A 26,093-nucleotide genomic window follows, 5' to 3' on the forward strand; every position below is an offset into this window, starting at 1 on the left:
ACTTAGAAGGACTGGACCCAAACAAGTTCCCACCTCTCTTTCCCTTGTAGACATATTAAGGTTTCATTCATACATCCCTAAGATTTAATATATCCGAAGAGGGTCTTGGGCTGGGACAGGAAGCCCTCTTTCTCTACCTCAGCAATCACTTCAGTCACCCCCCACCTTCCCAAACGTGTACCCTGACATCTTAACCCAAGTCACATGCCTCAATGCTTTCAAACCTTCTCCCACCTCACTTCCCAAGATATTTCTATGAACACAGCAATAACCGTTCTTATCTTGATCCCTCCCCACCCACCACTGCAAGTCTTTCTCACCCTGATCCCTTAGCCACACGAGGACTGCACTGGCAACCAAACGAAATAAACCTCGTGACCTTTCTAGACCTCAACGTAGATGAATTTCCAGCTTCTCAGCAATTCGGGAATTAATTACCGAGCATCGCTTACTTCTAGGGCAGGGGTTCTCAAGATGTGGTCCCAGTACAACAGCATCAAGACCACCTGAGAACCTGGGTTCCCAGCCCAGCTCTACTGAATCATAAATTCTGGGGGTGGGGGCAGCAGCTCGTATTTTCACAAGGCCTCCGAGTGATTCTGATGCATGCCACTGTTCGAGAGGATGAAAAGAAAAGCAGAGAGGGCAAGAGGAAAGTTAGAATAGAAGCACACCTGAGAATCACATAAGCCATGGGTGGAGGGATCGTTGTTTTTCTTTAAAAAAAGAACTCATCATGTAGACAGAAAACTTACCCTGCCCCAGAGAGCTTTCCGGAAAGATAAAGGATTCCGATATTCACCTCTAGAACCAGCAGCAGAGAGGGCAGCAAGGCATCCGTCTAGTCAAGCAGGTCCCTCGCTAAGGCTCAGCGGGTGGCAGCTCCGCGGCTGTTCAGGGGTTAATTCTCAGTGCCCCTCCCCTTCCCGCCGTCCCGCGCGTGCGCAGCGACGCGCCATAGAGCTGAGCAGTCCTCCCAGGTTCCTAGAGCGGACGCGACGATGGCTGGTTCGCGGGGTGTGAGGTTTGACCGCAACCTCAGGATCGAGTCGAGGTGCGGGCGGTGTCGGCTCTCGAAAGGTGGGAAACTCCGGGTTGCTTTCGCCTAACGAGCGGCCTCGCAGCGCAGCCAGGAAACCGTTTGCGGTTTCTCGAGGCCATGGAGAGTCAAGGCCGCCAGGGTCGCTCCTGGGCACGGAGAGCCGACCGGTCCTGTTGGTACCGGGTCAGCTCTGGCCGGGCCTTGGGGTTCAACCCAGAAACTCCGGGGGACGGGTGGAATCATCCGACCGTGCCGGGAAAGAGCAGCCTAGATTTGTGAGTGTTGGAGAACGCCAAGGAGGGAAAGAAAGGCGGATCATGGTGCTTGATCAGCAGTGTCATTTTGGTAAAGGAAGGGCAGCGAGTGACACAGTGTGGCCCACTAGGACAAGTTCTAAAATTCCCTCCCCTCCGTTATCTTTCTAGTGATACCATTCTTCTGATGGTTCTAGTCTCCAGTTTTGTTTGAACATCTCTAGACTTGGAATTGGGAAGAGGGGATGATGCCTGACTCCTGGATGATGGGGTAGGTTTAATAAACTCTTAAGTGAAAAGCATTTGGAAATTAAGTGAGATTTTGTTTTCTCCTTCTCTTCTTTCATTTCTAGAGAATGTTTCTGGCAGTCCAGTCTCAGAAATTACATCTCTGGTCTGCACAATGATACCCTTCCAAGCCCAGTGGTGCCCAGTTGCCTCCAGGTCCCAGGCCTTTATGTGGACGAGAAAAGCTTACAGAGTAAATGGTAATTCTCCACTTGCTCCCTGACATGTGCAGTTGCGGCCCATGGAGATCCAGCTCAATTGTGAACCTCAAGAATACCACCTTCAGTCAGGTGAGAAGCAGTGTCTTGTATCTTTCTTGCTGGTTTTGGTGGGTAGGGAAGGTGGAGCAGTGGGGATGTTACCCCATGCCAGTATCTTCAATTGATATCAGCATTCCCTCACTGTTAGGCAATATTATCTCTTCAGTGCCCGAAGCATGGTCACCTGGTTTTATTTCAGATTCTGGCAATTAAATTCTCATGCAGTCCCCTTCTCTTTTTTAAGACCCTGAAGTAGTCCAGTTTTTCCTTTGCAATCATTACCTTGCTGATACGGACACACTATTTTCTGTTCATATTACCACAACCCCTAGAAAAGGGCATGGCAAGTGTGGAGCAGGCTTGCATATACCCACATTCCTGAGAATTAACAAAAGGAGCGCTTCCCCTTATCTCCTATGCACTCCCAGTAAATAACTTCAAAGAATCCTGAACTTCCCTGCAGACTGTGCCCAATTAACTGAGAGATGTAAATCCCCATTTACTCCCTTTTCTTAGTAGTCATAGGTTTGAATAATATAGTATCAATGTTATCGTAAATCTTGTGATTTGCCTATAACAACATGTTGTAATGTATGATGTCTTAAGTCTTGTTAGCTAATTCCTTTTACTCTATGGAAAGCTTGATTAACGCTTATGCTGGGTGCTACTGATAAGAAGCTGTTAGATACCTCTGGAAACTGGTGCCGGGAAATGTGGATCATAAAAGTCATTATTGACAACATACAGCTGTAACTTAAGTTCTGTGCAATGGTCTGCCAGTCACATAGTCAATGTATAGGTACCAACAACCCTGAACTTATAAGAGCATACTGTAAAACTTGAAGGATGAACAGAACCATTTTAGAAAGGCCAGGAGCCCAGCTCTGCTCTGTGGATTCAAATTCAGAAATAAATTTCTTTTGACCAGTTCCCTACCTCTCAATTTATTGGTGTGAGGGTTAGCAGCTGAGCATTACTCGAACTGTAACATTACTACCAGTCTGTCCGTGTTTGGTGTTTCCCCTTTTCAAGTCTTTTTTCCTTAAGTTTTAGAGCGTGAAAACCTGGATTCAAATACTAGCTTTGTCACTTACTAGCTTCAGTAACTCACTCTTATATTTTACAATCTGTTTCCTCGCCTTATAAGTGTATAATAATTTATTCTTTGATGGTTATTTTTAGTATCTATTACTCCAGAATAAAGTCTTACAGCCTGACTGAGGTTTTTATGCCCGCTGTCCAGAAAAGCCAAGACTAAGACAGCAGCTGTTACAATAGAAGAAGAGTTTAATGTCGCAAAGCAGCTGAGTGAGGATGACAGGAGGGATTTCTCAAACCCACGTTGAGAATTTTAAACCATCAAGAATTTTAAGCTATTGTTTTTTCAGGAATCATTTGGTGAGTAGGGTTTAGGGACTGGGTGCTGCTGATTGGTTGGTTATGAAGTCACAGAGGTGTCAAAACTGTCTTCATGCTCGGAGCTAGTTTCTGGGAAGGGGTCACAGGATCAGTAGGACCTACTCCTTGGTATGTGCCCTGGGTCCGGGTGAAGTCATAGGTATATCAGAGTGCAAAGTCTGAAAAACATCTCAATCCCCATTGCCAGGTTTTGCAGTAGATGCTATCTATAAAGCAAGTCCTGCAACCTTTGCTATGACTCTTGAGCAGAAGCCATTATGATGGTAGCTTAGGAAGAAGGAAGGTATGTGGGATCCCTGGAGATTAAAACTGCTCGTGCCCTTCTGCTGATCAAACTTCAGGATGCCATCTAGGAGATCTATGTGACCTTAGGCTCATTGTTTAAGAGAAAGATATGTTTAACCACCTCATGGGCAGCTTGCCTCTTTAGGACAGGATATGAGATAATTGCTCTCTATGGAATTAAACGCAAACTGAGAAACAACAAATTTGTTCATTTCTACCCATAGTGAAACATTGCAGGGCTCAGTCCTCTTCCACGGCTTTTATCCCAATGCCCTGTTTTAATTTTATATAGGTGGTTTCAAAAGAACCCCAAAAGTTAGTGACCTGAAACAACAGACTTGTTAAACTATGTTGTTTCTTATCATCCTGTCGAGTATCTACTTAAGCTGTAGGTTAGCCACCTGAACTTAAGTTCAGCTAGTCAGTTTTTTCTCGTGGTTTTGTCTGGGATTACTCATGCAGTCATCTAGTGGCTGACTCCACTGGGGCCAGAGTCTAAGATGGTCTCAGTGGCAGGTCTGACTGTTAGTGCTGGCTGTGGCTTAGGTAACACATCTCCAGTGAACTAGCCCAGACTTTTTCGTAGGCAGTTAGTTTTCAGAATCAGAGAGAGGGCAGGCTCTCCAATACATAATTACTTTTCATACCTATGTTTGTGTTACGTCTACTACTATCTCATTGACCAAAGCAAGTAACATGACTGGTTCCAAAGTCATTGTGGAAGTAGACTATACAAGGATATAGATACTGGAAGGTAGGATTCACTGGGGTTCATTAATACTATAACAAACAAACAAAACCCCCTAGAATCCTCTTTGTAAAGCTCTGAACACAGTCTTGGCTTACAGTAAATTCTTTTTAAATGGCAGCTGCTATTATTTTGAGTAAGATAATGTTGATCCTGACTTTGTTCAGATGTTCTGCCGGGTCTCATTTCCATGTCATTCCTTACTTCTTTTTGGTTTTGGTCTTCATTGCTGCTGTTTTCCTATGAAATTTACCTTCCATTGTCCCTTTTTTCACCCAACCTATTAGCCTTATAGTATTATTATTAGTTACTAACAGTTTACTCTGTGACCAGGCACTGTTCCAAGTGCTAGGAATATAGCAGTGAACTGAACAGACAAAGCCTTTGCCCTCAAGGTTCTTACATTCTAGAAGAGGGAAACAAAATGGATAAATAAATGTACATTATATTATCATATAATGACAATGGTTATGAAGAAATTAAACCTTGATGTATCAGTCATATCCTGGAATGAGCCAGGAAATAGATGACTCATTCCAGTGCAGTAATTCAGTGTTTCCTGAAGAGGATAGGTAGGATTACAGAAATCAGCAAGTGGTGAACATCAGCCTTGGAGCAGGCAACAAGGAGAACCAGTTACTACCTTTAGGCCTTAAGTGATAAGGGGAAAGACTGATTACCAGTGCCTAGAAAGTATAGCTTAGGGTTTAGCCACCTGATAGAAGCTCTGGCCTTTGCTAAAAGGCCCAGCTCCTAGCCCAGCAAGTATGGAGCCAGGATGTAGGGTGATCAGTTCATCCCAGTTTGCTTGGGACTTAGCACTGAAAGTTCCACATTCCAATAACCCCCTCAGTTTTGGGCAACCAAGGCAGCTAGTCACTCTACTATTCTCCCACTTTTATCTAAATCTGCTTGCAAACTAGAAGGCATGGAAGCCTAGGTGATGCAGTCCATCGACATCAGCCACCAGGGCACAGAGCAGGGTGGAGAGTAGATCTGGAGGATGAAAGGAGACTATTCATCACAGTCCACCCCTTTTATCTCACAGTCCAATTTTGTCCTATGTATAGATTGCTGTTTTCTCAGCACAGCAGAAAAACAAAGCAACTTAAGCTATCATTTCATTGCAGACTGTCATAATTAAATAATGCTCCTACCTGAAACCTAGAATTTAATTACCACTACTGCTCTTCATATAAAGTTGTAAGAAAAAGAGGAAAAAGGCATAATTAACCCAAAATAGACCTGGTGCAGTGGTTCACACCTATAATCCCAGCATTTTGGGAGGCCAAGGCAGAAGGATCACTTGAGCACAGGAAGTCAAGACCAGTCTGGACAACAAAGAGAGACTCCATTTGTACAAAAAAAAAGTAAAAATTAGCCAGGAGTGGTGGTGCATACCTATAGTCTCAGCTATTCAGAAAGCCTGGGTGACAGAGCAAGCTCTTGCCAATAAATAAATAAATAAATAAATAAATAACTGCTACTGGTTTTGGTGTTCATGGAGCCGAAGTTGATCATTCTAACGACCTTCTTCCACCTGTTTTATATCTTCCTCACTTTCTGCCAGCATCTCAGAGGCACAGAGGTCTTTACCTAGTTTAGTAATATAAACCTTTCGTAGGTGATCTAAGTCCTCAGTAACCCTGTCTCTTTCAGGCAGCTTCAGTATACCATTGACTGGGCCTATTAGACAGGAGAGAACTAAGAAACACTCCAGTGAATCCTCTGAGTTCCAGACATAGTCTTCTTGCCCTTAGTATATAGCAGTTACCAATTCCCCATTGGTATTTGGGATCAGTCAGCCTGACCAGTAGAGTGACCCCTTCTCTGCCTGTTGGTTCAACAGAATGAGAAACCCAAAGTGACCAGGAAGCAGTTTGACCTTCCAGTTTAACAAAATTATGACTTGTTTCATGGTAGAAACATTTCCCTTTTGAGACTAGAACCCAAAACTCACCAAGCCCAAGATTATGGAGACAAGAAGCAAAAATAATACAAGTGACTAATTAGGTGTATAATGAGAGGAACTTTCCTCACTACTCCACCCTTGGTTCCTGTACCTGTGTATGTGTTCTGGCCATGGAGAAGCCATCACCATTTATTGTCATTTGGTTTAAGGCATATATTGCTTTCTATGCAGCAGCAACCCAGACTTACAGGGTGTTGCTGCCTAGCTGACACCATAACTGAGCTGTCTGCAGGTCATTCCATCAATAATGTCAATCCACTTACTTCTGGATGATGGGGTGTGTGGTAAGACCCATGAAGTATGTGTATGTGAACTCACTGCTGAGTTCCCTGAGGTCCCTGTAAAATGAGTTATCGGAGGCAATATAATATGAAAACCATGGTGCATAGCAATCTCAAATCAAAGCATATTTGTGTCTAGACTGTGTATCTAGTACTTTGCAGACAAATTGCTACTTTTATGATAGAAGGTAATCAATCTGTCCAGGGTAATCAATCTGTCCCCCAGTGACTGACTGGTTCCTCTCCAGGGAATGGTTTCTTATTGGGACCTGATTTTGGCCTTGGCTATTGGCTGCTTGGGCACATAGCAGTTGTGATAGGCATATCGGCCTTGACAAGGGGAGGTCCATATTGTTGAGCCCATATGTATCCTCCATTCCTGCTGCCATGACTGCTTGGTACATGAGTCTACTGGACAAGCGTTGGAAGAGAGGCTGATTAACATTCATAAAATGGATCATCGTGGCCCTCTGATTGAAAAGCTTCTCCACAGTAGATGCCCCTTGGTGAATATTCGTATGCTCACATTCTCTGCCCATTCTAGGAAATCTGTTCTCATAATTTTTACCCAGAATCCCTGTTTCTAGTCTTCCAATCTTGTTCTTCCCAGGTACCTAACTAATCAAACAACTCATTTGTTGCTACCCATGAATCAATATAGACATGTATTTTAGACTGTGTTGCCTTTCATAAAAAGTGGACACCTAAGTGCATACCTAAAATTCTATCCACTGGGAGAATTTCCCTTTACCAATGTTTTTGAGGCCACCCATGAGGAGGGGTATGAGTGAAAACTATTTATTTTTAGCTAGTGCTGATATACTGCACAGGCCCATCTGTAAACCAGTTCTGTGATTTTTTTTCTTCATCTGTTAACTGGTAATAGGGAATTCACATGAGGCCTTAAATAACAGGTCAAGGGAGAAGTAGTGAAGCATTAGGAACAGGTTCTGTAGGATCCAGGTCACTTGCATGTGGAAGTTACTTCTCTTTTAGACTTTCTTTTGGAATGGAATGTTGATTTGTTGCCCAGTTTTATGATTTAGCAGACTAAATAACAAACCAGTTTTTACATAATGAGCAGTTTGTAATGTATAGTCATGTGGTGCCCCGTGGTCAAGTATGAAGTCTCTATCAGTGCCCAGTAGTAAGTTAGAATCTGCTTTTCACATAGAGAATTGTTGCTGACAGAAGAGGACCTGGCCCTACTTTAGGGTGGTTCTCGTATGGAGGCTTGTAAGAGGCTTCATACAGCACCCATGACTGCCACAAGCATTCCAAATATCATTGGTTATCCTGGATAATAAGATTATGTGACAAGACAGCTTGCAGCCTAGGCCTGCTACAGAGCCTTTTTTTTTTTTTGGAACTGTGTCTCACTCAAAAGTAGCAACCAGAGGCGCTCCAAGCCTTACACCCTTCTGAGATGGTAACATTTGGGTAGAGCTATAAATGAAATGAGAAAACAAGCCTTATAACTGAGAGAAGAGTGTTCTAGGCAGAAGGAATAGCAAAATGCCAGAGGCCCCTACATGTAGCAGGGACAGAGGGAGCCTGGAGTAGACAGACAGTAGGAGAAGTCATGGAATGAAATGACAGCAAAGAGAAAGAAAGGGCCCAGATGATCTGAAACCTTATAGGCCATGGTAAGGACTTGGAATTTTGTGCCCAGTGTAATGGGAAGCTGCTAGAGCTCTTTATACTGGATAATGACATGTAAAGATCACTCTGTCTAATATGTGGAGACAGGAGAAAGGAAAGTTAGGAAGAAGAAATCAAATGCTTTAAGAAAAAGTAGTAAACTCTTCAAATGAAAACAGAATAAAATTAAGAATTGACCATTGGATTTGTTAAGATAGAGCTCATTAGGAGCTTTAATAAGCACAGTTTCAACAGAGTTATGGAGATAAAAGCCTGATTACAATGGACTAAAAAGAGAATAGACTAAATGCTGGTTACAACAAAGAGCAGTATGAACTCTCATACACTCTTGATAGAAGTCTATATTGACTCAACTACTTTGAAAATATTGGCCGGGCTCGGTGCCTCAACCTGTAATCCCAGCGCTGTGGGAGGCCAAGGTGAGTGGATTGCCTGAGCCCACGGGTTCAAGACCTGCCTGGGCAACTTGGAGAGACCTCATCTCTACAATAAATCAAAAAATTAGCCAGGCATGGTAGCGTGCGCCTGTAATTCCAGATACTCGGAAGGCTGAGGCGGAAAGATCGCCGGAGCCCAGCAGGTGAGGCTGCGGTGGCCAGGAGCGGCCACTGCACTCCAGTCTGAGCGACAGAGTGAGACTCCAACTTAAAAAAAAAAGAAAAAAGAAAATATCTAGTCGAGGCTGGATTCAGTGGCTCAGCCTGTAATCCCACGCTTTGGGAGGCCGAGGTGAGTGAATTGCCTGAACCCGCAGGTTCGAGACCCGCCTGGGCAACTTGGTGAGACCTCATCTGTACAATAAATCAAAAAAATTAGACGGGCATGATAGCGCGCACCTGTAGTTCCAGCTACTTGGAAGGCTGAGGCGGAAGGATCACCAGAGCCCAGCAGGTTGAGGCTGTAGTGGCCAGGAGCGTGCCACTGCACTCCAGTCTAGGTGACAGAGTGAGACTCCAACTCAAAAAAAAAAAAGAAAGAAAATATCTAGTTGAGACCCAGACAAGTCTAGGCTATATAAACTTGATCCTAAGTTTATATAACATATATCTTTATATTTGATCCTAAGTTTATATAACCTAGAAAATTCTTGCATATGTGCACCTATCAGATAGATATACAGGAATATTCATATCAGCATTATTTGTAATAGCAAAATGTTATTATTCATTGCAAGGGAGTAGGTAAATAAATTGTGGTATATATCACACTATAGTAGTGAATATGAATGGACTACAGCATACTCATTAACATGGGTACGTTTTCCAAATATAATGTTGAACAAACAAAGCATATCACAGAATACATGTGGTATAATTCCATAAATATACCAAGTTCAAAAACATCCTGCATTAGTCTTGTAGGGCTACCATAACAAAATACCACATACTGGTTGGCTTAAACAACAGATATTTTCTCACAGTTCTAGAGTCTGGAAGTCCAAGATCAAGGGGCCAGCAGAGTTGTTTTTTTCTGAGGCTTCTCAGCCTGGCTCGCACAAACTGTCTTCTCTGTGTGCATGCTTTCCTGGTGTCTCTTCTTATAATAAATCGAGTCCTATTAGATTAGGACCCCACCCTATGACCTCACGTAACCTTATTTACCTCCTTAAGGGCCCTACTTCCAAATAACAGTTTCATTGGGGATTAGGTCTTCAACATATGAATGGGAGTGGGCAGAGATGGGCAAAATTCAATTCAGTCCATAACACATGCAAAACCTTACAGTATTTTCTTAAATATCCTGGCTTTTGGTGAAACTCTGAAGAAAAACACAAAATTCTGCATAGTGATGACTAGGGAAAGTAAGGAAAGGTATTGGAGGAAGACAGGTTCAGAGAAGCATGCACAGGGAAATTCTAGGGCATTAAAACTTTTCTGTCATTTTTTTCTTAAGCTGAATGGAAGAGTCAACCTTGTTGCATTTTATCTTTATTCATTTTTTAAAATTGTATGTATATATATATATGTGTACCCATATATTTTTATGTGTATAAAATACTTAATAAACTTAAAACATTAAGTATTAAAATATTTAATAAGCTTAAAATTTAAACTTAGAAAAAATGAGAAAGTAAATAAAGCTTTTCAAGGAGAATTGCTATAAAGAGAAATAGAAATGAAGCAATAGAAAGATGGAATGTAAGGTCAAGGTTTTTTGTGTTGTTGAAGCCTAAAGTGTTTTTACTAACTTTAATTAAATCTACTTTAGTGAGATATAATCTGCAGACAATAAAATATACTGCTTTTAATTGTGCATTTAGATAAGTTTTGACATATTTGTGCACCTATGTCCACTACCCTCACAGTCAAAACACAGAACCTTAATATCAACAGCCTCTTCCGAAATGTCCTTGTGTCCCATTCAGTTCCTCCCATCTCTAGGCAACCATTGATACGCTGTCTGCCACTATATGAGGGGAGACCTCCCCCACCAAAAAAAATAGAATTATCTTAGAGGGTGGGCCCCTTACAGTACAGGCTTTCCCCCAGGTAAGTGTTGTAGGCACACATTGGCATCAGAATGCCAACTAATGTTCTTGTGAGAGACTGCGTTTGGCTTCAGTGAATTTTTTTTTTTTTTTGGAGATTCCTGTAGCACATTTGCCTATTTCATGATGGATGATTTACACAACTTGCCCACACTGTGCTGAGTGTTCAGCAGAAAACAGCATGACCCTTGTGCTCCACTCTCCCTGTTCACCCGATCTCCCCCACATAACTTATTTGTTTCCCCAAATGAAAAAAGTCTTCAAAGGGAAACATTTCACCAGTGTGGAAGAGGTGAAACAAAAAATGGCAGAAGCAAGGCATCAAAATGAACGAGTTTAAAAATTGTTTTGAGCAGTGAGAGAAGTGTTTCCATAAGTGTAGTACATCAAATGGAGAGTATGTTGAAGCTGATTGAAGTTTGAATGTGTAAAAATAAAAACATAATTTTTTATAAATAAATTCTGGGGTTTGGGGAGCTACTCTCATATATTTAATTTGACTTCTCTAACATTTCATATAAATAAAATTATGCTTACCTACCTTCTTTAGTTCAGCATAGTGTTCTTGAGATTAATTCATACTGTCATTAATTAATTATTATTATTGAAAAGTATTCAATTTTATGGCTATATTGCAGTTTATTGATTCATCTGTTAATGAACATTTGGATTGTTCACATTTCGGGCTATTTTATTAATAAAGCTGCTCTAAACACTTATGTTGTATTTGTGTGGACATATGTTTTTCTATCTCTTAAGTAAATAACTCAAAGTAGAATTGCTGAGTTATATGGTAAGATTATATTTAACTTTATGAAAAGTTGTCAGAATATTCTGAGGTAGCTTTACCATTTTGCATTTTCATCAGCAATGTATAAGAGTTCCAGTTGCTCCACATCCTTGTCAAGATTTAACCATTAATTATGTTGCTGTATTGTCAGTAATGGGTATTTACCAGTAGCTCCTTGAGGTTTAATTTGTATTTTCCTGATAACTAGTGATGCTGAGCAGTTTTTGTGTGTTTATTGACTCTTCATATAACTTCTTTTGTGAACTGTGTGTTCCAATCTTTTGCTCTTTTTATTGAGTTATATTATTATTTTGAGTTGTAAAAGTTATTTTTATATTCTGAATACAAGTCTGTTGTCAGGTATATGCTTTATGAATATTTTCTTCCAGTCTGTAGCTTGACTTTCTTTTTTTTTAATAAAGAAGAATAAAAGTTTATAATTTTGATGGAGTTTATATTTTTATTTTATGAATTATGCTTTTGGTGTCTTATTTAATTTCCTTGCCTTTCCCCAGCTCATGAAGATGATCATCTATACTTTCTTCTAAAAGTTGTATAGTTTTACCTTTAATATCTGTCTATGTTACATTTCTAGTAATTTTGTACACAGTGTGAGGAGAAAGTTAGGATTCATTTTTGTCATAATATCTAGTTCCAACACTTTTTGTTAAAAAGGGGTTGTCCCCTGGCCAGGCACAGTGGCTCACACCTATAATCCCAGCACTTTGGGAGGCCGAGGTAAGAGGTTTGCCTGAGCCCATGGGTTCAAGACCAGCCTGGGCAACCTGGCAAGACCTCATCTCTGCAATAAATCAAAAAATTAACCAGGTGTGGTGGTGTGTGCCTGTGGTTACAGCTACTTGTAAGGCTAAGGCAAAAGGATCACCTGAGCCCAACAGGTTGAGGCTGCAGTGACTGTGAGTGTGCCACTACACTCCAGCCTGGGCAACACTTTTTGAGTGAGACTCTAACTCAAAAAAAAAGAGGCTGTCCCTTCACCATTGAATTATCTTGGTGCCTTTGTTGAAGATCAATTGTATGTAATTTTTTTAAATTTCTGAACTCTGTTCTATTCCATCAATAGATATGTCTATCCTATGCCAATACCACACTGCCTTGATTACTGTGGCTTTATCATAAAGCTTGAAATCAGGTAGTGTAACTTCTCCACTTTTGTTCTGCTTTCTCAAAATTGTCTTCTGTGCCTTTCTGCATAAAGTTTAGAATCAATTTGTGTTCCAAGATGATTGGGTGTTTGCCGACCTACTCCCAAAGGCCAGTGGAGCTGAAAGGCCAAAGAAAGAGGCTGACAAATCCAGTCTCTCAGAGACTTTTAATAGGACTTTATGAACAGAAGTCATGTCTTGAGCAGTTGTGAGACAGTGGATCCCCACACCTGCCCTTCCAGAAATATTTATATAGGAAATATTTAAATATTTAGGGTAAAATAGGGGCAACTGGTTATATCTCAAACCTTCTTCTGAAAGAAACTCTTGACTACTGGGGAAGTGAGATAAGCATTTTTATGAGGTGTTACAAGTGCTACAGGAACACATTTGTATACAGAAGTCAGATATTGGTCATTATGGTGATTTTGGTTCAAGGTGTCATTACTCTTGCCACACAACAGGCTGTTTTCCTACAGTCTGTTAATTTGTACCAAAAAAGCCTGCTGGAATTTTGACTGGTGTTGCATTTATTATGTAGATAAATTTGGGGAGAACTGCTATCTTAACAGTATTACATATTATACTGCCAGAAAAGGTCTAAGATAGATAGATAGATGATAGATAGATACTCCTGTATATAAGTGATGGTATATATTTCTGTTATTAGGTCTTCTTCAATTTCTCTCAGCAGTGTTTTATAGTTTTCATTATATTGAAATTGACACTGCACATATTTTTGTTGAAGTATTTTATTTTCGGGTGCAATTGAAAAATTTTTTAAATTTTAAGTTGTGATTATTCATTGATTGTATATATAAATACAGTTGGTTTTTGTATACTGCTCTAATAAACTCATTTAAAAGATCTAATAGCTTTTTTGGGATAGCTGAGGCATTTTCTGTGTATGTGGTTGTTTAGTTTCTAAGTAAACACAATATGACATTTTTCTTTCCTATTTGTATGTCTCAGTTATTTTTCATGTCTTATTGCATTGATTATGAATATTGAATAGAAAGTGGTACTATGTTGACTAGAAGTGATAAGAGTAGACATCCTTACCTTGCTCCCTTGTCCCTAGGAGAAAAGCATTCAGTATTTAACCATTAACTATGTTAGCTGTAGGTTTATATTTGCTCTTTATTGGAGTAGTCAAATTATATATAATTGATATCCTTAGATTTAAATGTACCAGCTTCTTATTTTGTTTTTTATTACATTTATTATTTCTTTTTTCTCCTTTTGTTTCCAATTTTGCATTATCAGCTTTTTCTAATTTTTTCTCTATTAGGTTATTGTTTGTATATTTTATTGTTATTTTAATGGTTACCTCATCACAGCTCTTCTCAAATGAGATTCTGTGAGAGAATTAAGCCCTGTTGTTATAAGGCATCCATTGGAAGTAGTATATTGATATCACTCTTATACATCTACTATGGTATTAACTATGTACCATCATTAGGAGAATTAAGAAAATAGACATTCAGTTCATTTTGCTTCATTCTCTTTTAGAACCCTGACTGAAAAAGGTTGCCTTAGAAATTGCAACATAGAAGGGCCAGGTGTGGTGGCTTACACTTGTAATTCCAGCACTTTGGGATGCCAGGGTGGGAGGACTGCTTGAGCCCAGTAGTTCAAGACTAGCCTGGACAAGGCATTAAGACCTTGTCTCTACAAAAAATAAAAATAAAAAATACACACTGAATTTGTTTTAGCTAATTTTATTTTACTACTTCTAGGACAATGCAAAGACCTTATAATGCTTAAGTTCTACTTACCTCCATCTTCTTGTGCTATTTTTGCCATATATTTTAATTCTACATATTTTTAAAACTCCACAAGACATTCATATTGCTTTAATCAGTTAGTACACATTTAGATTCACCCAGGTACTTTATTTTTTCCAGTGCTCATCATTCCTGTATTAACCTTACCTGCATCTGGGATATTTTTTCTTTTTGAAGAATTTCCTTTAGCATTTCTTTTAGTGCATATCTGCAGGTAAGAACCTTTCTTGGTTTTTGAGAATATCTTTATTTTAACTTTTATTTAAGGCATTTTCTTTTATTAGGCAATTCTAGGTTGATACTTATTTTCTTTCACGGTTGAAAGACAACTTTCCAGCCGGGCTCAGTGGCTCAGCCTGTAATCCCACGTTTTGGGAGGCTGAGGTGAGTGGATTGCCTGAGCCCGCGGGTTCGAGACCCACCTGGACAACTTGGCGAGACCTCATCTCTACAGTAAATCAAAAAATTAGCCAGGTGTGGTAGCGCACACCTGTAGTTCCAGATACTTGGAAGGCTGAGCGGAAAGGATCACCAGAGCCAAGCAGGTCGAGGCTGCGGTGGCCGGGAGCGTGCCACTGCCCTCCAGCCTGGGCAACAGAGTGAGACTCCAACTCAAAAAAAAAAAAAAAAAAATCAAGCTGAACCTCATTTAAGATTATTTAACTGCAAAGAAAGAACAGTTAGACGAGCAGTTCTCAAAACTGAGATCCTGGCACAACAGCATTACCTTCATAAGGAAGCTTATTAGACACCTATAATCCTAGCACATTGGGAGCCCAAGGTGAGAGGACTGTCTGAGCCCATGGGTTCGAGACCAGCCTGGGCAACATTGTGAGACCTCATCTCTACAATAAATAAAAAAAAATTAGCCAGGCATGGTGGCATGTGCCTGTAGTTCCATCTACTTGGAAGACTGAGAAGGAAGGGATCAGCCTACAGCAGCTCGAGGCTGTAGTGGCTGTGAGTGTACCACTGAATTCCAGCCTGGGTGACACAGTGATACTCCAACACAAAAAACCAAAACAAAACAAAAAAAACCCCAGAAAACGCTAGGTTCGGTGGCTCAGCCTGTAATCCCAGCACTTCGGAGGCTGAGGCGAGCGGACTGCCTGAGGCCACAGGTTCAAGACCAGCCCGGGCAACTTGGCAAAAGTTCGCCTCTACAATAAATCAAAAATTGGCCAGGCATGGTAGCATGCACCTGTAATTCTGGCTACTTGGAAGGCTGAAGCAGAAGGATCGCTGGAGCCCAGCAGGTCGACACTAGGGTGGCTGTGAGCATGCCACTGCACTCCAGCCTGAGCAACGGAGTGAGACTCCAACTCAAAAAAAATAGAAACACAAATATATAGGCTCCACCCTGCAATGCTGAGTCAAAAACTCTGAGGTGGAAACAATCTGTGTTTTAATAAGGACCCCAGGAAATTATAATGCACACCAAAGCTTGATTATCTTTATGTTTGACATGTTAAAAAAGTACACAGACAAAGGTGATGCTAGAAAACTTACCAGCAAGTTTTGAAAGAAAAAGGAAAGGTGAAGGGTAAAATAGCAAAAAATGAAGAAGAAAGGGATGACACGGTGTGTTCCAGGTTTTCAAGACAGACCCAAGGGGACTGTCATTACCACTGCATTCTCCCTGCTATTTTACTAGGGTTGCACAAAAAATTTATTTAATTTTTACTATCTGCTTATGTGCTCAGCATAATAGGTGAGCCAACATTTGAAAATAATTGCTAGCATATTTTAAATTACCAATTTTCAAAACTCAGGAAATATCAGTAACTCATAATTATCTTAGACTAGTCTGAAAAGAAATAATATAATTTCTGACAGTATCAAATTATCTGGAGCTGACAGACTTAATCTTTTGGCACTCTCAAATATTTTCTATCTCTTTTTTTTTTTTTTTTGCAGTTGGAATCTCACTCCATCGCCCAGGTTGGAGTGCAGTGGCACGCTCATGGCCATCCCAGTGTTGACCTGCTGGGCTCAGGTGATCCTTCTGTCTCAGCCTTCCAAGTAGATGGAACTACAGGCACGCGCTACCATGCCTGGCTAATTTTTAATTTATTGTAGAGATGAGGCTTCATTTGCCCAGGCTGATCTTGAACCCATGGGCTCAGGCAATCCTCTGAGCTTGAGCCACCACGCCTGGCCTCTATTTTTCTTAAATTTGCTGCCTTTTAGTGTAAAGACAGACAAATTGATGCAAATATGTATCAATATCAATTTTTCTCTGAACTGAATATAAACAGAAGTAGAAACCTTATTTGAGATCTAAAATATTAAAAGTATATATTCCTTTTAAAAATTCAAAGCAGGTCCAGCACAGTGGTTCATGCCTATAATCCCAGCACTTTGGGAAGCCAAGGTGAGAGGATTGCTGAGCCCATGGGATTGAGATCAGCCCGGATAACTTGGTGAGACCTCATCTCTACAATAAGTCAAAAAAATTACCCGGGCGTGGTGGCATGTGCCTGTAGTTCCAGCTACTTGGAAGGCTGAGGCGGAAGAATCGCCTGAGCCTAGTAGTTGAGGCTGCAGTGGTTGTGAGTGTGCCTCAGTACTCTAGCCTAGGCAACAGAGTGAGACTCCAACTCAAAAAAAAAAAAAAAAGATAACTTTCCATTGTTTCCATCATTTCTAAGTTAGTATTGGGCTCTTGCTTTTCTGCACATCTTATAAGCAGAGTGGTTTGTTACCACTTGGTGTGGTCTGTCTTTGATATTACAAATTGTCATATACAACTATAGATATCTCTTTTTCCTTAATTCAACAATTGTGTTTATTTTGGTATATTTATTTTAAATGTATTTAAATAGCTAATTCATGCAGGTGATAAAAGAGTAAACTATTACAAAAGTAAATTAAAAATTTCTCAGAATTCCTCATACCCGTGACCATCTGACTCCCAGTTTTCTTCAGATGCAACACTGTTATCATCTTGGGTATTCTTCCTAAAGGCATTTTTGTAACCCATTTATGGGCAGAACTAGGAAACCCTTTCATATGGGTGGGAATACAATCATAATTTCATAGTACACTGTCAGATAAGCAACATGATTATCTCATTTGGAAGCCTATAGATGTTTTCACACAGTAAATCCAAACAGTGTATGAAAACTCAGTATTGAGGTGATTGCTGTACATAAGAATTGGGATCATGCATCTTTGTAGCTTTATTGTTAAGGTATTTAGAACACAGTACACGCTCCACTGGTGTGTTAACAATAAATTTTGTACTATTTCTAAAAATTGGTAGAGAAGATGCAAACAAAATCATTGAAGCATTTTATTTTCCGTATTTTTCTTTTTTACTAATACCATACTTTTAGCCCTAATTGCTACATAGTACTAGATAAAGCCCAACCAACTTATTATCCTTTTTCTAAACTCCTTCACACTGCTCCCCTTAGATGTGTTAATAATCTTATGTATTAGCTTATGTTTTGCTATGCTTATGTAGTAGCTCTAATTCAGTCACACTTTCCTAATCACCATGATTAGGTTTCAGTATTCCCAGATGTCCTGTGATAAATATACTGGGCATATCTGATAAGTCACTTCTGAAAATGATTAATATGATCTGTTTTGATACTTCCTTTAAGTTTTCTTCTCATAGGGTAATAATGTTCAGTGTTTTGGAGCATTCCCATGTTGTGATAACATTTTATAGGTAAATACTGATCTGCTTCACCTGAAATCTTCTTACAATATAGACAACACATTCCATTTGGATTTTGTTTGTTGTTCCAGATGAAAAGACCAATACCAAGATCAGAAAGCCAGTTTCAGAAGAGGAAATTACAGCAAAAATTGAACCACTGACTGAAGCGTCTGGCAACCTACGAGAGAATGTTCTCCAGGATTCTGAAGACAGAAAATTCTGTGAATTTGGGGATAAGTTAAAGGAAAAGGAACAGAACCTCTTTAAAAGAAGACAGCATAACTGTGATGAATGTGGGCAAAGCTTTGTTTGGAGTACAGGCCTTTTTAGGCATCAAAGGACCCATTATGAGAAACCCTATGAATGTGATAAGTGTGGAAAGACCTTTAGTGTGAGCTCAGCCCTGGTTCTGCATCAGAGAATTCATACTGGGGAGAAACCCTATGCTTGTCATTGGTGTATTAAAAGTTTCAATCGGAGCTCAGACCTTATCAAACATCAAAGAGTCCACACTGGTGAAAAACCATATAAATGTGATGAATGTGGGAAAGGCTTCAGTCAGAGCTCAGATCTTATTATACATCAGAGAATCCACACAGGAGAAAAACCCTATCAGTGCAGTCATTGTAGTAAAAGTTTTAGCCAGCGCTCAGACCTGGTTAAACATCAAAGAATCCACACTGGAGAGAAACCTTATACATGTAGCCAATGTAACAAACATTTTAGTCAGAGTTCGGATGTTATAAAACATCAAAGAATCCACACTGGTGAGAAACCGTATAAATGTGATGTGTGTGAGAAAGCCTTCAGTCAGAGCTCAGATCTTATTCTACATCAGAGAATCCACACTGGGGAGAAACCATATCCATGTAATCAGTGTAGCAAAAGTTTCAGTCAGAATTCAGACCTTATTAAACATCGAAGGATTCATACTGGAGAGAAACCCTATAAATGTAATGAATGTGGGAAAGCTTTTAATCAGAGCTCAGTCCTTATTTTGCATCAAAGAATTCACACTGGAGAGAAACCCTATCCATGTAATCAATGCAGCAAAACCTTTAGTAGGCTTTCAGATCTTATTAATCATCAACGAATTCACACTGGAGAGAAGCCTTACCCATGTAATCAGTGCAATAAAATGTTTAGTCGAAGATCAGATCTTGTTAAACATCATAGAATTCATACAGGTGAGAAACCCTATGAATGTGATGAGTGTGGGAAAACCTTTAGTCAGAGCTCCAACCTTATTCTTCATCAGAGAATTCACACTGGAGAGAAACCTTATCCATGTAGTGATTGTACTAAAAGCTTTAGTCGCCGTTCAGATCTTGTTAAGCATCAAAGAATCCACACTGGAGAGAAACCATATGCATGCAGTCAGTGCAATAAAAGTTTTAGTCAAAGCTCAGACCTCACTAAACATCAGAGAGTGCACTCTGGTGAAAAGCCCTATCATTGTGACAGTTGTGAGAAAGCCTTCAGTCAGAGTTCTGACCTTATCCTTCATCAGAGAATTCACACTGGCGAAAAACCATATTCTTGCACAGAGTGCAGCAAAAGTTTCAGTCAGAACTCAGATCTCATTAAACACCAGAGAATCCACACTGGGGAAAAACCATATAGATGTAATGAGTGTGGGAAGGCTTTCAGTCAGTGCTCAGCTCTTATCCTACACCAGAGAATCCACACTGGGGAGAAACCATATCCATGTGATCAGTGTGGCAGAAGCTTTAGTCGGCGCTCTGATCTCACTAACCATCAAAGAGTGCACACTGGTGAAAAGCCATATAAATGTGATGCATGTGGGAAAGCCTTCAGCACATGCGCAGATCTTATCAAACATCAGAAAATCCACACTGGGGAGAAACCCTACCAGTGTATTCAGTGCAGCAGAAATTTTAGTCAACTCTCTGATCTTACTAGTCATGAGAAAGTTAATTCTGGAGAAGATAGTCTAAATGTGATGAATGTGGGAAAACCTTTAGAGTACACATCAACTTTGTTCAGTACCAGAGACACCAAACCAGGAAAAAAATCTTATGAATGCTGTTGATGATGCTGGGTTTTAATCAATGTTCAACTCATGCTTCATTAAAACCACACTGGGAGAAAGCATTAATTTCAATTTTTATAGTGAAAGTTTAAGTTGGAGCTCAGAAATTACTAAAATTAAGAAAAATTCTGAGAAAGCATCCTGCGAGTTGTGGAAAAACCTTCAATGTGAATAAAATTTTTACTGAATGTCAGTATGCAACAATAGAAACATTCCTATCTTTGCTATAATGTAGGAAAAGCTCTAGAAATGTATAACATTGCAGAACTTATCAGATATTACAAAAATCATGGTGGGAAATGTTTAATCAGAACTTAGAAGGAATGTATTAATATTAAAATTGCAAACCTTTAGTGAGCTCAAATTACCAATATCAGAAATTATTTCAGATACTGTAGGTAAAACTTAAACCCCCTCTATATCTTAATTGGCATTTACTTGTATACTGATGTATTACTTATCCCCGACAGCTAGAGTCTTGCCCTATGCTAATACTAGATGTCTGCCTAAGTTTTCTGTGTGTGAACATGCTAGACCATTCTAGTATTACGCTTATTAACCAGATATTAAGCCCCTTTTTCTCAGAAGTTTTTTTGGTTTTAGTTTCATTCTTTGGGGATCTAGTTTTGGTCTAGTGAGCATGAGTTTGTACAAGTTCCTGTAATGTTTACAGCAAATATGGATTTATTTTGCTTTCAGTAGTGTAGCCCATAAACTTTGTTTGAAATTGCTTCTTCACTACCATTTAATCACAGCTTCTAAACATGTAAAACAAGAGTTTTTAAAAAATCATATGTCAGAGTCTGAAGATGTTTCTATTAGTGTTTATCTTGTCATCTATAGATTGAACACAGATGGTAGCTGTGATATTGTGATTTATAACAAGAAATACATCTTTGGTCTTGATCCCCTGATACAGAGCTTCTAAAACTCCAGGTTCTTCCTAAATGATAAGAGCAATTAAGATGGTAAGCCCCTTTCAGCTTCATCTGAATTTATGTTAATGACATGACTTTGAGAATGACCTTCCAGAACCACTAGATGGGGGCTGATTGCCAGGGGAACCGACCATGTGATTAGATGTTCAGATCAACCCCACCCTACCTTGACCTCTGGGAAGGAAGAAGTGAAAGAGTGATTCAGTCACCAATGGTCAATGATTTAATCATTCATGCCATGTGTTGAAGCCTCCATAAAAAGCTAAAAGGACCAGATTCAAAGGGCTTCCGGGTTGGTAAGCTTGTGGAGGCCCTGGGAGGGTGGCACACTAAGGGAGAGCAAGTTCAGTGTTATTCCCGAATACCTTGCCCTTTGCGTCTGTTTCATCTGGCTGATCCCAAGTTGTATCCTTTTATAATAAACCAGCAATCTAGTAAGCAAACTTCTAAATTTTGGGAGCTATTCTAGCAAATGCTCAAACCCAAGGAGGGGGTTGTAGGAACCTCAGGTTTGTAGCCAGTCGGTAAAAAGTACTAGTGAAAACACAGATATGAGATTAGTGTCTGAAGCTGGAGGCAGTCTTGTGGGACTGAGCCCTTAACCTGAGGAGTCTGTGCTAATTCCAGGTAGATAGTGTCAGAATTGAGTTGTAGGACACCCAGTTGATGTCAGCAGAGGATTGGAGAATTGCTGGATGTGGGAAAACCCAATGTACGTCTGGTGTCAGGAGTGTTGTGAGTGTAGACAAGGTGTAAGCTTTTCCTCTACAGTAGCTAAATTAATTACCTATGGTATTAATTTGTATAATATAGTCTGTCTAAAAATAAAAATCTTTTGATACTGTTTTGCAAGTGGCAACATTCATTAGACTTTTTTTGGTTTTTTTCTGATATTGATAATAGGCAACATACATGCAAAGTTTTCAACTGAAGAATAGAAATAGTTTTAAAAATTAAAAAATGCTTACACCTATCATAATACTACAAAAAAGAGATTGGTCGTAGCAGAATACTGGGGGAGGAGGGCCATAACATCAATAAGGGGGCCCAATCCTGATCCAGACCAAGTGGGGTCCAATGGGAGGCCCCAAACTTCACCTGTACCTAAACCACTTACATATGCGATCCTGACTTGTACCCCACAACTTTAAAATCAAATTAAACTTTTTTTAAAGCAATTTGATTAATTCTACTGTTATTTACTTCAGATATCCCCTGTAGTTATCCTCCTAATGTCTCAATTTAACAGACACTGTTAAATCTTATGGGCAAGGCATTTGGGGATGTTTTGTTGTAGTACAAAAAATGTACTGTCTCTTTCAGTAACGTATACTGTATAGTGACAGAGACTAATAAGTACAGAAAACATGGCACAATGTCATATAAAGGTAGGGCAGGATGCCTATAATAATTCAGAGAAGGCAAGGTTCAATTCTGACTGGAAAGAAAAGGGAAAGCTTTGTGGACCTCCTGAAATTGGGTGGGATTAGGGACATAAAGGCAGAGGGACGTGAAAGAATGATGTGGCATGTGGTGCTTACTCATTAATTCATTCAATAAATATTCTGTGTCGACTGGATCCCCATGATGAGGCAAAAAAAAAAATTTCACCGTCAAGCTCACAGAAACAGTTATAATGCATTATGAAAATACTGACTGAAACACTTAGAAGAGTAAGAATAAGATGGAAATGAAAATGAGGTAGGAAAAAAAGACTTAAAAATGAGGTAGAAAAAAAGACTTAAGGAGTGTGATGCTGAAGAAGCAGGCACTTTAATTTGCTTTAGCTCATCTGTAAAACAAAAGAACTAGTTCTGGTTGTACTAGATCTTCTATTTCTGCATTTTGTTTTCAAAGTAATGGGAAGTTATTAGTTTTGGAATCAAGGAATGACAGGATCATCTTCCTGCTTTAGAAGAGACTAGAGGGGGAGAGCAAAAAGGGAAAACCATTTTAAAAGTTTGGAAATAAAATGAGGTTCAGAAGTATAGAGGGGTTAAAAGGCATTGATATGGTAGGTTGAGAAGTGAGTAGGGAGAAAACGACCATTTATCATCTGTTCTTTGGGGAAATGACAAAGTAAAGAAGAAAAATAGGAATTATCTCTAAATCTATTTCTAAAAGTTTAGCTATCTTTTCTGAGAATAAATTTTAGGAGCTTACTGTACATTTGTATCTGATGTCCTAGAGATAAGTTCATGAATTTGATACAGACCTATAATTTCTTCCTCCTGAATTCCCTATCCTGATGAATTACACCTTGCCATCCAGATAAAAAGAACTCCTCACCCACCCAGTTTTCCAAATCTAGTTGCTCACTCGGTCTTAGAAATGAGTTGCAAAATTGTAAAATTCCAACAGTAGTGAGGAATCTAGAGTAAGAGGGAGGAGAAATGCAGAGTTGGGCCTGACACTTGGGTTGATTTCTGGCATTTGCTGATTCTCGAACTGGCAGGGCAAAGGACCAAGAAATCTATTCAGAGAATGCTGGAAGGTTAAGTGGAACTCTCGGCAGACTCATTGTGATAGGGACTTAAAACTGGAGTACAGAATATGCCACGTAGGCAGTGCCCTAATAAACATCCCACATCCTCAATGTAAACATTATATAGCTATATCCTAGGAGAAAGGATGAAACCTGTATGACCAATTCTAAAAACATCTAAAATGCAATGTCAAAGTCAGTCATTTAGTGAAGCAGGTTATCAGTACCTAATCTAGCTGCCAGTCAGAAGAGAGGAAAGGGTGAATCCTCTCCAGAGGATGGCCATCCAGAGGCTATAATTTTTCCTGCTCAGTATGTTCAATCAAAAGTTACCAAAACCATTAGAGCCGGAAGCCCCAATATGAACTCATGTATACATTTTATGCACAGATGGATACACTGAGAAGCAGTTAGAGAACATATGTGTATACATGGATTAGTATACATACATATACTACCTAACTCTGTTCTCTGAGAGCACCTGGGAACACTGACACTGTTCCACGAAAGGGCTGTATATACAAAGTGACCTCCAAATGCCAAAGGAGGAGGCAGACAAATCCAGTCTGTCAGTTCTGGGTGACTAATTAAGGGAACTTACAAATAGAAGCATAGTCTTGGATAGCTGCATGACAGATGGCATAGTTATTCCCCAGACCTCCTTTCTATGAAAAATCAAAACAATTGGTCTGGCATGGTGGGGCCTGACTGTAGTCCTAGCTACTTGGGAGCTAAGGCAGAAGGATTGCCTGAGCCCAGGAGGTCGAGGCTACAGTGAGCTGTGATCTTGCCACTGCACTCCTGTCTGGTGAGAGAATGAGACACTGACTCAAGAAAAAAAAAAGACTAAAAAGCAATGATCTAAGAATTTATCCCAAGAAGTTATAAAAAGAATAGCAGATAAATCTATTGAAAGTAGAAAGAAGTAAATGGTTAAAAGCATGAATTAATAAAATCCAAAAAATAAATTATTTTAAATAAAACAAAGGACAGAGTCCAAAACAGAACTTCTCTGGTCTCCTTGGGCTTATACATGACAATAATCTTTTCCCAATAATCTTCTCCTGAACTACTGGGTGAGTCACAGACATTGAGATTAATATCTTCTAAAGAATTTGTCTTTCAGCTGTCAGACCGGTCCCTCTCATCTGTGTTGTTGGCACGACCATCCATCCGATTATTGGTAGGTGAGAGACAGACGCCATCACCACCACAACATTTCAGTGACTAACCCACATATCTGCCTGCTGTCCATCACCATGACATCAGTTCCTGTGCTTAACTGCCCCCATGTGATGATGTAAAACAGACCACCACCCAATCACCTTAATGACCTGCCCCCATCAAAGGAAAGGTTTAAAAAGCATTCAACCTCAAGTAGTGGCCGCCATGCTTTTCTTAAGCTCTTGGCCTGCCATGCTTCCATTAAACTCTGGGGGTGAATCAATCTCAATCTCTCTCTCTCTCTCTCTCTCTCTCTCTCTCTCTCTCTCTCTCTCTCTCTCTCTCTCTGTCTCTCCTTTCTAAATAAACTATATTTTCCAATCTAATTTCTGTACAGTTCTTTGCATCTGACCTTCAAAACCGACCTATCCCACAGACCTAACAAAAACCAAAGTTCATTTTTTTAAAAAGAATAAAATTGATAATCCCCCAGTAAAACTGATTTAAAAAAATAAAGAAGGTACTATTTGTCAAAGTAAAGAATGTGGACATGGACACCAGCCAAGATTCTGTAGTCGTTGCAGATATAATAAAAATAATAATAATAATTTAATAGTGTTATCTAACAAAATTGAAAATGTACCCAAAATGGACACAAGAACTATAAAATCTGAATAACTCTGAGTCTATTGAAGAAATTATTTATAATTTAAAACTTGCCTATAAAGAATATTCCAAGCCAGATAGTTCAGTGGAAAATACATTCCGCATTAAAGGAAGAAGAAACTAATCATACACCATCTCTTCAAGGTAATGGCAAAAGACAGTACACTCGCCAACTAATTTTATGACTCATTTTGCCCCAGAGGGCAAACTCATCCCCATCTCCCCAGCACACCTCTAAGGCCTTTAATCACTCCCACTGCCAGGGAGCTGCCAGAGTCCTCTGGGGCACAGGAGAAGGAATCCCTTTCCAAATGTTAGGATTCAGCTCTCTGGCAGACAATCTACATAAAATGTGTTTTATCACTTACATGCCTCTAGATGAGGTGCTTGTTATTTGTTTACAACCATGTTTTGTTTTAATGTTTTCAATGCATTGCATTTGGTCTGCTTAGCAATACAGCTAATTACACTGGGCCAGTGGAATGCCCAGACAGCCAGTTAGTCCACAGAGCCCCACAGGAAGCTCCACTGGAATGAGAACATTCCTTCCCAGTAAGCCATGCTTTAGGGAAAAAAGAGGCCATGTAAATCAGGGGTCAACAGATTACTGCAGGAAAGCCACAAAGCCTCCTGTTTTTGTAAGTAAAATTTTAATAGAACACAGTCATGTCCATT

At 39.7% G+C, this 26,093-nt stretch overlaps 1 protein-coding gene across 2 annotated transcripts; it reads left to right on the top strand.

Annotated features, from left to right (window-relative positions):
- Window positions 1-967: 967 nt before the first annotated feature.
- Window positions 968-20,648, top strand: LOC103262653 (zinc finger protein 271). 2 transcript variants are annotated; one of them, XM_021713505.1, is made up of 3 exons: window positions 968-1,054; window positions 1,652-1,874; window positions 18,202-20,648. In XM_021713505.1, exons 2-3 carry the CDS (start codon window positions 1,826-1,828, stop codon window positions 20,163-20,165), a joined length of 2,013 nt encoding a protein of 670 aa, XP_021569180.1. In that variant the 5' UTR covers window positions 968-1,054; window positions 1,652-1,825; the 3' UTR covers window positions 20,166-20,648. The 2 variants fall into 2 exon arrangements, with proteins under 2 accessions (XP_021569180.1, XP_008058485.2); XM_008060294.2 differs by having other exon boundaries at window positions 998-1,080; window positions 1,650-1,874.
- Window positions 20,649-26,093: the final 5,445 nt, after the last annotated feature.

Source organism: Carlito syrichta, unplaced genomic scaffold, assembly GCF_000164805.1.
Source record: "Carlito syrichta isolate Samal-C Ts95f unplaced genomic scaffold, Tarsius_syrichta-2.0.1 Scaffold304583, whole genome shotgun sequence".
NCBI lineage: Eukaryota > Metazoa > Chordata > Mammalia > Primates > Tarsiidae > Carlito > Carlito syrichta.

What these genes read in the sequence shown, in the direction of transcription:
- LOC103262653 (XM_021713505.1), top strand. Translation starts at nt 1,826, where the DNA reads ATGGAGATCCAGCTCAATTGTGAACCTCAAGAATACCACCTTCAGTCA. An exon ending in AGAATACCACCTTCAGTCAG is followed by an intron (nt 1,875 to 18,201) that starts GTGAGAAGCAGT and finishes TTGTTGTTCCAG; the next exon opens with ATGAAAAGACCAATACCAAG.